At 42.8% G+C, this 12195-nt stretch overlaps 1 protein-coding gene across 1 annotated transcript in view; it reads right to left on the bottom strand.

Moving 5' to 3' along the window:
- The window catches only part of FAM171B (family with sequence similarity 171 member B), a 56984-nt gene extending 47021 nt beyond the window's left edge, over positions 1-9963 (bottom strand). Inside the window, exon 1 of the mRNA XM_030580362.1 lies at positions 9816-9963. Coding sequence (XP_030436222.1) covers positions 9816-9963 — 148 coding nt within the window. The remainder of the gene's footprint in view (positions 1-9815) is intronic.
- Between the last annotated feature and the right edge of the window lie 2232 nt (positions 9964-12195).

Genomic DNA, 12195 nt, shown 5'->3' on the forward strand with positions numbered 1-12195 from the left:
AATAAGACTTTGTTGGTATGACAAGCAGGCTGGTTTGATTTAAATCAGCCAGCAAGAAACTTGATTTAAACCATTGATTTTAATCATGTTTTGCATTGAGCTTTTCAGTTATTTTCCTACAGAACGGTTCATTCTCATTGGCTGATAATCATTAAAACATGTTAATTTGCAATTTGGTACTTCTTTTTGCTAACCCAAAGGTTACACTAGATTGATACATATTTGTTTCAGCAATTACATAGCTTAACAAATATTTATTCAGATTCTTAATTTTTACTTTTTTATTGTGTTAGAAAACAGTAAATGATATGTTAATATTTACTAGATTTGTATGAAACTATAGGAATTAAATTAAAAACACACACATGCATTTTAAATTTTGCTTTTTTTAACAGTTCAGTAAAACTACCTTAGTGTGCTGGGCACATAAGGGGAAAAAATTTAATCAAAACATGTTTTACATTTAAAACTAACCAATTTATTAACAAAGGAGGTATTCTCTGTAGTTAGTGAACTGAAATTATTGTTTCTGGTCACCCTTTAGAACTAGTAGAGCACATCCTCTCACACCTAACTTTTATTTATAGATTGGAAAAGAAAAACAAGCTTCCCTACCTCTTCAACTTCCAATGAGTGTGTCAGTTCTGAATGGATTAGTCATGAACTGAAATGAAGAAAATATTTTTTGCATCTGCAAAAAGCTAGTTTAGAACTTCAGAAAAACTGGTTCTAGTTGCTCAGCCAGTAACTTCCATCAATTCAGTAGTTTAAGACTTTGGAAACTTTGTGTAATTTAAATTATTTAAATAGATTATAATACACTTAATACATCAGTTATCATAAACCCATTTAAAGTTTAATTTGAAATTATTTTAAAAAACAAAAAAAGTATTCAAATTTTAAAAAATCTCATACAAATCAAAAACCTTTGTGACGCACGGCTAGAAAGGGTTAAACATCCTGCAAAATAAATGGTTCAAATTCAACCCTTAAAGACAGGTGGAAGGATAATATGTGTGTTTTTGTGTATTTACATGTATATGGATAATGGTCAACAATGTAATCAACAGTCCCTGTCTATGCTGTATTTCTGATAATCCAGTGATCAAAAGAACATCCTAGCATTTAAATGAATTGTAAACACGGGATATCTCTGTATTCATCTCTCTTTGAAATGTATAGCAAATCATCTGTGAATGGTGGAAGAACAAGCCAATTGCCTTATGTTAATTCTATAGCAAAGTACAGGTCATGGACCTCCTTCAAAGTCATCTTAATTATCTTTTGTTTCCCAAGGAACTCCCAGCTTGTCAGAGAGGACATGAAATTGTATAAAAGATCCTTGGGTCCTGATTCTGTCATCTCAGATCTCCTTGAGGCTTCATATAGGAGAAGCTTAGGCTTAAGGACTGAGATCCCAGTCCTAAATTGGAGCACCCTGCAATGACATTGGACTATAACCTATGAACTATTTCTGAAAAAACTCTGCAACTACAAAGCTCACCATTTCTGCTATGAATCTCAACCTCAATGAAATGAACTCGTGTGTATGTATATTGATCTTTTAACTATACTCTCTTTTGTTTTTTTAAATACATTTTAGTTTAGTTAATAAGAATTGAATGTAGAGTGTATTTGGGTAAGATCTGAAACATTCATTAACCTGGGAGGTAACGTTTCTGATCCTTGGAATTGACAGAACCTTTTCTTTTATATGATGAAATAAGATTTTCAGAAATCATCATATTTGACTTAGGTACCTGGATGGAGGCCTGAGGCTAGATCACTTTAAGGGAACCGTGTTGTTTGGATTTCTGAGTAACCAGTAAGGTAATAAAGAAGCTGTTTTATGCTGGTTTGGTAAATCTAAGTACTGGAATATCCACCTGCTTTTTGGGGATTGTCTGCCCCATTCTTTACAGTTCACCCTTACTGAGCGACCTCAGCTGGCTCCCACTGGGCCCGGTCACACTTATTTAAAAAACAACAACAAACAATTAGCTTTATCCACTTGCTGACGAGATATACAAGTGTTTCCAAAATGTAAGAAAAGGATGGACCCCTCTTCAGATATTTCTCAGAGTCAGACTGGACTCATATAGAGTTGCACACTGTGCTTGGAGTTTGAGCCCCTCGGTCCATTTGTTGTTATTGCCCATTCCTGAACCAGAAGTAGATTGCTATGCCACACAATGCCATCTCTCTTTTTTCTTCCTAGCTCAGCCACAGTTTTTTATTCATCAGTTGTTGATGAGATGTGTTATGAATTGTGACCATTGAAGGGAATGGCTTTCTTGTCCTTCCTTGTATCTGGGACATTGGAGTATAAAAAGTGTTGCTTTGTCTCAGTATTTCTTCTGTCACACTGGCTCCCCTCTGGATTGAAATGATTTTGTGCCTCCCAAATTCCTCCCCTAATTAGTGATCACTGACTTGATTTTTAGTGACAGTCTGCCGTGGTGATGTAATGGGATGTTTCTGTGCAGGTGTCGAACAGTCAAGCTTGTGGCTACTTTTTGATTTACTCGCCCTGGTGACTCATAAATTAGTGTGATAGATGCTGTTCTAACAATGGGCATTTTTGGTTTTCATAGCTTGCTCTGGTGGTCAGGGTGGGGGGGGTGGAGTTGCGGAGTTGCTGAGCATTAGGAATGATGACAAGAGGAATGCACTGCGTTTTCATTTAGATCTATTTTTTGATTTTGTGGTGGAAGGAGTATTTGCCACTTCAGTTGAGATATCACTAAAAGCTGAATATTGTTTTCTAAATGTTAATTAGCTGAGGGAATTGGCTCAGTTCTGCTCTGGCCCACCTCTCTCCCTGGGCTTCAGAGCCTCAGTGCAACTTCAAAGCACTGTTTACACAGCTATTTTTAGAGTGCCAGCCCCACCAGCCTAAGTCTGTAGACTGCGCTGGGATGCTCAGTTCTGCAGCTTGTGTACAGGGTAGTACCATTAGAGCCCAAATATCTTGGCTTGCCGTGTGACTTGAAGGTTCTTTCTTTTTAACTCTCTGCTCTAAGGCTGAGGGGAGGTGGGCTGCAGTGGACAGACATATGGCCAGTCTTTTGTTTCTGTGATTCTGTGTTTTCTCATGAATGGGCTAGGCACACATAACTAGATGTGTGCCTGTAGTTGTATTTTTGAAAGCTGAACTAATAACAGTTAAAGTTATGTTAAAAGAACATTTTTTTAGATTGCAAAGTCAAGCAATCAAAGGTTAGACAAAGCCAGAATTAAGGTTACATGTGCAACTTCAATTCACGCCCCCCCCCCGCCCGGCCACCGTGCAATATGATACAGTTTTTAAATACAGTATCACATACTATTTTCCCCTACCCCCCAGGAGCTCTCATTCATTGCACAGAATAGACCATGGATTCTCAAACTGGGGGTCAGGACCCCTAGCGAGGTTATTCCACGGGGGTCACAAGCTGTCAGCCTCCACCCCAAACCCCGCTTTCCCTCCAGCATTTATATTAGTGTTAAATATATAAAAATGTGTTTTTAATTTATAAGGGGCTGGAGGTCACACTCAGAAGCTTGCGATATGACAGGGGTCACCAGTACTAAAGTTTGAGAACAACTGGAATAGACCATGCTGTGAGGATGAGACAGATATTTCTTTTTATCCTTAACATTCAATTAGTGGCCCGACTCATTTACTGCACACCATCCAAAATCTGTATTTTACAAAATTATTCCTTTTCTCAACATTTTCAGAGTAACAGAGTGCCAAGCATTAATTAATTTACCTCCATATTTCCCTTGCAAGGTAAGAAATTATCCCGATTTTACAAATGGGGAAACTGAGACAATATTTACCTGAGATCAAAGCCAAGAGCAGAACATAGGAACACCTAACTCCCAGTCCTGTGCTCATTCCCCCAGACCTCGCTTCTTTACTGACAGAGATGCTGAGCATTCACAGCTCCCATTGACTTCAGCTGCAGTGTTCAGCATTTCTGCAGATCAAACCCCACGTCTCAAGTTGGGCACATAGAAAATAAGGAATATACAAAGTCTTTGGGGCAGAGACAATCCTTCTGTTCTGCAGTTGTACAGCACCAAGCATCATGGAGTCCTGGTCTATTACTGGGGCTTCTAGGTGTTACTGCAATTCAAATAAATAATATGATGAGTGGCCATCTGCCAAAATAATGCTTTCAGTGGCTCTCTCAGCATCACATAGGAAATCTGTGACAGAGGGAGAGAGAGAATTGAGTTCTCTTGTGTGACAGTCACCTGCCTTAACCATAAGCCCCATCCCTCTCTCTTCCTGTTAGGCCCGTGACTTGTTCTCTACACATCTTCTAACTTATAGAGAAAATAAGTTAGAAGATGTAGGGAGGAACCCTACAAACAACCCCCATCATTCACTACATCACTCTGATTGATTCCCTGAACACTACCCATCCTGTGCACACTGCAGCTCTATGAACATATATTTACCATAGTTCTTTAATGCAATTCTCTAGGCTTTTTAAACAGAAAACAAGTAAAATACAAATTCTATTATATGCAACTGTACATTCGTATAATGAGCTTAAACACAAAAAGGAACCTTACAAGAAGTGGAAACTTGGACAGACGACTAGGGAGAAGTATAAAAATATTGCTTGAGCATGCAGGGATGTAATCAGGAAGGCCAAAGCACAATTTTAGTTGCAGCTAGCAAGGGACATGAAACGTAACAAGAAAGGTTTCTACAGGTATGTTAGCAACAAGGTGGTGGTCAAGGAAAGTGTGAGATCCTTACTGAATGGGGGAGACAACCTAGTGACAGATGATGTGGAAAAAGCTGAAGTACTCAATGCTTTTTTTGCTTCCTTCTTCACAGACAAGGTCAGCTGCCAGACTGCTTCACTGGGCAGCACAGTAAGGGGAAGAGGTGAGCAGCCCTCAGTGGTGAAAGAACAGGTTAAGGACTATTTAGAAAAGCTGGACATGCACAAGTCAATGGGGCTGGATGCAATGTATCTGAGGGTGCTGAAGAAGTTGGCCAATGTGATTGCAGAGCCATTGGCCATTATCTTTGAAAACTCGTGGCGATTAGGGGATGTCCAGGACAATTAGAAAAAGGCAAATATAGCACCTATCTTTAAAAAAGGGAAGGAGAATCTGGGGAACTCAGTCCCTGGAAATATCACGGAGCAGGTCCTCAAGAAATCCATTTTGAAGCACTTGGAAGGTGATCAGGAAAAGTCAACATGCATTCACCAAGGACAAGTCATGCCCGACCAACCTGATTGCCTTCTATGATGAGGTAACTGGCTTTGTGGATATGGGGAAAGCTTTTGATATGGTCTCCCATAGCATTCTTGCCAGCAAGATAAAGAAGTATGGATTGAATGAATGGACTATAAGATGGACAGAAACCTGGCTAGATTGTTGGGCTTAATGGGTAGTGATCAACAGCTCGATGTCTAGTTGGCAGCCGGTATCCAGCGGAGTGCTCCAGGGTCAGTCCTGTGGCCGGTTTGTTTAACATCTTCTTTAATAATCTGGATGATGTGATGGACTGCACCCTCAGCAAGTTCACAGATGACACTAAGCTGCAAGGACAGGTAGATACGCTGGAGGGTAGGGATAGGGTCCAGAGTGACCTAGACAAATTGGAGGATTGGGCCAAAAGAAATCTGATGAGGTTCAGAGTCTTGCACTTAGGATGGAAGAATCCCACGCACCACTACAAGCTGAAGACCAACTGCCTAAGCAGAAGTTCTGAAGAAAAGATCCTGGGGATTACAGTGGACAAGAAGCTGGATATGAGTCAACAGTGTGCCCTTGTTGCCAAGAAGGCTAATGGCATATTGGGCTGCATTAGTAGGAGCACTGCCAGCAGATCGAGGGAAGTGATTATTCCCCTTTATTTGGCCCTGGTGAGGCCACATCTGGAGTATTGAGTCCAACTTTGGGCCCCCCCCACTATAGAAAGGAAGTGGACAAACTAGAGAGAGTCCAACAGAGGGCAACAGAAATTATTAGGGGGCTGGGGCACATGACTTATGAGGAGAGGCTGAGGGAACTTGACTTATTTAGTCTGTAGAAGAGAAGAGGGAGGATTTGATAACAGCCTTCAACTACCTAAAGGGGGGTCCCAAAGAGGATGGAGCTCAGCTATTCTCAGCTGTGGCAGATGACAGAACAAGAAGCGATGGTCTCAAGTTGCTGTGGGGGAGGTCTAGGTTGGATATTAGGAAAAAACTATTTCACTAAGAGGGTGGTGAAGCACTGGAATGGGTTACCTAGGGAAGTGGTGGCATCTCAATCCTTAAAAACCTGTAAGGCTTGGCTTGACAAAAGCCCAGGCTGGGATCATTTAGTTGGGGTTGGTCCTGCTTTCAGCAGGAGGATGGACTAGATGACCTCCTGAGGTCTCTTCCAATCCTAATCTTCTATGATTCCCACTGTCTCCTTTATGTTTCATCAATAGGATCTGAACCCTGAAATTGGAGCACTACAACTCAGGCTTTGACCACTTGAGCTACCAGATTAAATATTTCAATTAAAGGCTGTTGTCCCAGAAGACAATGTGCCTCTGAAGCCACATGCATAAAATGCAGTGCAGGGAGAAGAGTAGAATGCAACCCAACTCTCTCCCTCTCTCATTCAGGAGTCTGGGGAAGCTCCTTCCTCCTTTGATGGAAGCAGGGGTGGGCAACATGATGGGTTGGAGAACAGAGCCAAGTCCAGCACAGTTCTCTTTACCTCCTGGAAAAACTGTGTGCTCCTGGGGTTCCCAGTGCAGTGTGTGCCCCCGCTGCAGCAGTGTGGGGCCAGTGCTTTAGAATGTTCATGTTCAGTTATTCTGCTGCCTGGACATTGCTGGTAATGGAAGTGACAAGGAAAATCACCATTTTCAGCAGTTGGTAATTCAGCTAAATCTGAACAGAATTTCACAGGACAAAGAAAAGATTTATTTCTGGCCTCAAGGCTTTCTTCTTGTTGAATTTCAATGTGAACAATTAAGGTGTTAGAGAATCTCGAAACTGTCACAAATCTTATGATGAAACTTAAATCTTACGACAGACAACCTAAATATAAAGCTGGCTACCAAAGTCCCCATAATAAAAACAAACTGCCTAATTCTCATGTAATGATGAGAATGATTATGTTTAGTCACAGCTATTTAAACGCAATATATGGTAATATAAGTTTGACCAAGATCATTTCTAAAACAGACAACTGGAACAGTAGTTGAGGACTGAGATGCACACTAACAGAGCTGTGAATATATTTAAACAGTACCTAGTCAGTGCATTCAATCATTTTGATGAGTGTTAGTTGGCTTGGACTGTCAACAGGAAATGTGTACCAAACTGCCTTAGGCCTTTTTTTAAAGCCCAGCCATCAAGAATTTTTATTTAAAATAAAACCAAATAGAATCAGCTAAGAATGTGGTGCCATTAAACTATTGTTTGAATGACTTCACCGAAAAATAAATGTCTTATAAATAAAAAGTTTACCACACAAACCAGTAATGTTGACACAATATTTTAACTTGGATTAGGGTAAATGGTAAATATTTTCCATAAAAATTAGGGGGCGGGGGGGGGAGAGAGGGGAAATACAGGAATTTTTGTTTTTCTTCTAAAGGTGAATGACAACAATGCAGTTTTCAGTTCCCACATCTAAGCCTTTTTTCCCCTTTGCCTACATTAAAAGGTTTCTGAAAAACAACGTTTTGGTTGTTCGTAGAAAAACAAACGTGCAGCATCAAAAAAAAATTTCAATCCTTTTTCTCCAAAACTTTCCTGGTATTTGTTTAATTATTTTATTTGCGATTGTAGAGGGAAAAGGAATAAACCCCCGATCTACAACAATAACCATGAATTGTATTCATGTTCAACAAAAACTTTCCTTTCTGTATGCATGTTCTAGTGGTTATAAAATAGGTCAGTTGTAGAGCTGGAAACAGACTTATCTGTACAATCGGTCCAACACTGACATACTTCACATGGGCTTCACTTCAGCAAAGCACTTAAGCACACACTTAAATTTAAACATATACTTAAGTCTCATAGGCAGTATTCAGTGCCTGACTGAACTGAAGCTAAATCTGTGCTTAAGTGATTTGACAAAATGAGGCCATGATAATATAAAGACTTAACTAATGTTTGGAAACATTTTGAAATCCTTAGATGAAAGCCAGTATTACAAGTACAATATTTTTTTAGGCTGACTTCAGAAGATATATGTGTAGAAAAATGTCTTTTAATCAGAAATATTTTCTAAAAACCGTATTGACTGGTTCCCCAATTCTGCACCTGGGTCTATCTATATCAGGGGTCAGCAACCTTTCAGAAGTGCTGTGCCCAGTCTTCATTTATTTTATAAATTTAAGGTTTCACGTGCCAGTGATACATTTTAGCTGTTTTTAGAAGGTCTCTTTCTATAAGCCTATAATACATAACTAAGCTATTGTTGTATGTGCAGTAAATAAAGTTTTTAAATGTTTAAGAAGCTTCATTTAAAATTAAATTAAAATGCAGAGTCCCCTGGACTGGTGGCCAGGACTCGGGTGTGCTCGCCTGCCATAGGTTTCCTACCCCTGATCTACATGGATTCAATTGCAGGATTGAGGCCTTCATTTGTGAAATAACTACATTGTTCTATATACAGTTGTTGCGAAAATTAACAGATTTTCTTGTTCTACGGAGTGCATGTGAAAACAAACGAGCTCACAGATTTTGCCACTCATTTGAGAGATTTAAGAAACCTACACATGCGTCATCCATTACATTAATCTAGTGATTACTGCCTGCATATAGGAATTCACCAAGGCACACTTCCCTAAACAGCATTATCCAGTCACTTAAGGGACCATCTGCTATCAATAGGCCAAAGCAACCATATAGCTAAAGGGATACGTTCCTCCCTCCCACCCCACAACATTATAGTATCTGCACAGTAAAGAGATCCAGTGATAGCAAAGATGGATTCTGCTTAGTTGTTAGGAACTAATATAGAGCTACTATCTACTTCCCTAAAAACACTCTTTTGGGCTTCTGAAAATTTTTTTTTCCATTCTTTACACAAGCAACCTGAAGTTGTATTTTCACAAATTCAGTCATCACTGCCGTGTACATTGCTGCCAGCAGCGTGTGTTCGTCAAGAGTGCTAACACAAGCAGTTTCAAGGGATGCTGAATGTGCCTCAATCCCAATCCCGTTTTTAGCAACACGCAGAATGAAAACACAGGCGGGGGTGGAGGGGAATAAAGACCAGCACCGGGATACGTACTTTCTCCCAAGCCACGCAGAAACCTAGATGGATTTGATGGAGAATTATCATGACGCCTTCTTTTCCACTCCCACAAAAATACTGTGTCACCCTTCCCTTGGGAAGGATTTTGTTTTTCAGACCAGAAAAATCTAGGTAATGGCCTTTTCCGCTCCGGATGCTGGGCCAGCTGTGGGGAAAGGTCCCTTCAAAGGATCCCAAGGGCTCTGCCTCCAGACGAGCCCCGAGTGCGGCAGCTGCTGCTCTGAACTGCCAGGCCAGCGAGGGGGCTGGGAGGGGAGAGGAAGAGCAGCTACTCCAAGGCTAATTCACGTGCCCGGGAGCCCTGGAGCAGGCTCGCCTGAACACAGCGGCCACGACCCTGCCCCAGGGACGCGCACAGGCGCGTCCGGGCAGCCCCGGGGGCAGGGCGGCGGCGCAATGTCCAGGGGCCCCGGGCGGGGGTCCAGCGCAGGGAGGGCTGGGGCGAGCTCCCGGGGATGGGAGAGCGCCGGTGCCATCGCCCCGGGGCAGGCAGCGGGGACACGTGCCCGGGGCGCCAAGCCGCGGCGGGGTAGCGGGGACGGTACCTGCAGTAGCCGCGGAGGGTGCCCCGGGGCGGCTGCGGCTCAGCTCGGCGGGGCTGGTGGCGGCGGCGGGGACCGGCCGCCCCTGGAGCAGCAGCGCGGCCGCCAGCCGCAGCAGCAGCGAGGGGAAGCGCCCGCACAGCCCCGGCATGGCCAGCGGGCAGCGGAGGCATATTGCGGGCGAGGCGGCGGAGGCGGGGGCCGGGAGCTCCCTGCTGCCCGCCCGGCTGCGGCGGCTGCCGGAGGAGGATGGCGGGGCGGGAGGCGGCCCGCGCCCCCTGCACAGACACACGTGACGGAGGGGAAGGCGGGGAGCCCCGCGCGCCCCAGCCCCCGCAGGTGCTCGCCGGGCGGCGGAAGCTGGGCAAAGTCTGCCGGGAAGCGGGGAGTAGGTGCCAGGGTCCTGCTCCAGCCCTGGCGCGTCAAAGCAAGCGGGGGAGGTGCTGAAACAGCCGCTCCAGGGGGTAGCTGGGGCGCAAGGGGGTGACTGCGCTGGCCCCTTGCAATGTAGTGAAGCTGTGAATTCCCTCACGCTGCTAAACCACAAGCGTTAGTTAATAGCGGCCCCGCCTCTGTTAAACCCCAAATGGGAGGGGGGCGCAACCCTGGGCCTGGCCTCGGCCTCTGAGCTCATCTCCACTCAGCTTAACGCTTACGGAGACCCTCAGTCTTCCACCTGCACACACCCCCCGTTACTCCTCCTCACTGGGACCTGCTGAGCTCTAACCCTGGCACACTCAGCCCCCACTGTGCTAAGTTTTTTGCTTTTAAGCAAGCTTGGGGGAGCTGCGTGGTGGTCTTAAAGTCTGGGCGCCTGGAATCAAGAGATTAAGTGAAAATCTCAACTCCAATTTCCTTTTTTTTCTAGCCCTTATGAGCGCGTGTATGTGGGGGGGGGGGGGTGAGGGGCGGGTCGGGAGTGTATCCTAAACATACAGAAAATAGAAGGCAAATAAAAACAAAAAAACTGTATTACTGTTTTAAAAACACATCTCATGATTTTCAGACCAGGCTCATGATTTTTGAAAACTTCAGGTTGGGAACAGGGAAAGTCTTTACTAATAAAGTTACATCTATCCCAGTTATTTCCTCCCTCCTGATTTCTAGATCATATGCGTTATACAGCATCTGGTACGATTAAGAGATTTTTTTGGCACTTAATGCTAAGCACTTACATTTTAGTCTTAGTAATCATTGAATTGTAGGACTGGAAGGGACCTCCAGGGACCTTGGTGTACAGTACCCTGCACTGAAGGTAGGACTAAGTATTAGCTACCTAAAAGTATTATCTAAAAAACAGAGTCTATCAACTAACCCATTGCTAGTGCACATATTTTATGGAATGCAGAAATTTACAGTTGTACTAGGCCTCATCTAAACTCTGGAATAGCTTACGCTCAGCCATTGGTGGCCAGCAAGCAAGGTAGCTACACCACTTGAAACCCCAAAGGCCTTGATACTGCAAACACAGCTCTTAACTTTAAGCATGTGAATAGTCCCATCGGTTTCAAGTGAGCTAGTCACATGCTTAAAGTTAAGATGTGTTCATGTTTGCAGGATTCTAGTGGAAATGTATACAAGTGCAAATTGGAGTTTGTGTTGAAATTAATAAATTATGGTTCCCAATCCTGCAGTTCACTGCAGGTAGGTGAGCTGCTGGAAATGTGTGGGGCACAACAGTCCATTTGCCTGCAGTCCACATTAGAAAAAGGAATGGGGTGAAGTCCCGGCCCTATTGAGATGAATGGGAGTTTTGCCATTAACTTCAGTGATGCTAGAATTTTACCCATTGTATGGGCAAGATCAGTGCTTTCCAAAGTTTATACATTACATTTTATCTTAAAATTTCACCAAAAAAGTAATTCTGAACTGTGAGTGCAGTTTGTTTTTTTTAAAGGCCATACTATAATTTTACAATTATTATTTCGCCTTCAATAAACAGATTAGCTAAATATAGTAGGTTGTAGGGAGATATGGACGTGTCCTTATCTCAGAAACGTCCATAGTTGGAGACTAAGAGGAAGAGAGAAATATTTGCACAATTGTACAACAGTGAAAGATTTTCCAAACCTAAAAGGGAATGATCAGGTTAAAAATCTTTATTTTATCAAAACTAAAGGAATTTTCAAAATCTAATTTACTTTTCCTTATTTAATTACTTTAATGTCATTCTCTACAGAACAGTGTAATTAATTCATTGTCATCAGTAATGATTTCATAGAGATGAAGGTTTGAAGGAACAAAAATCTAATTTAATTTTAACCAGGGACGCTGATGGTTTAATGCCACTCCTTTTGGACGTGGAAAATAGACTCTCCAGATCTCATGCTCTAGTCTAATATAATGAAGCCCCCACTAATAACTACTTGCTGAATCCAGCTGA

The sequence above is a fragment of the Gopherus evgoodei genome, chromosome 11 (assembly GCF_007399415.2).
Source record: "Gopherus evgoodei ecotype Sinaloan lineage chromosome 11, rGopEvg1_v1.p, whole genome shotgun sequence".
NCBI classification, from domain to species: Eukaryota; Metazoa; Chordata; order Testudines; family Testudinidae; genus Gopherus; species Gopherus evgoodei.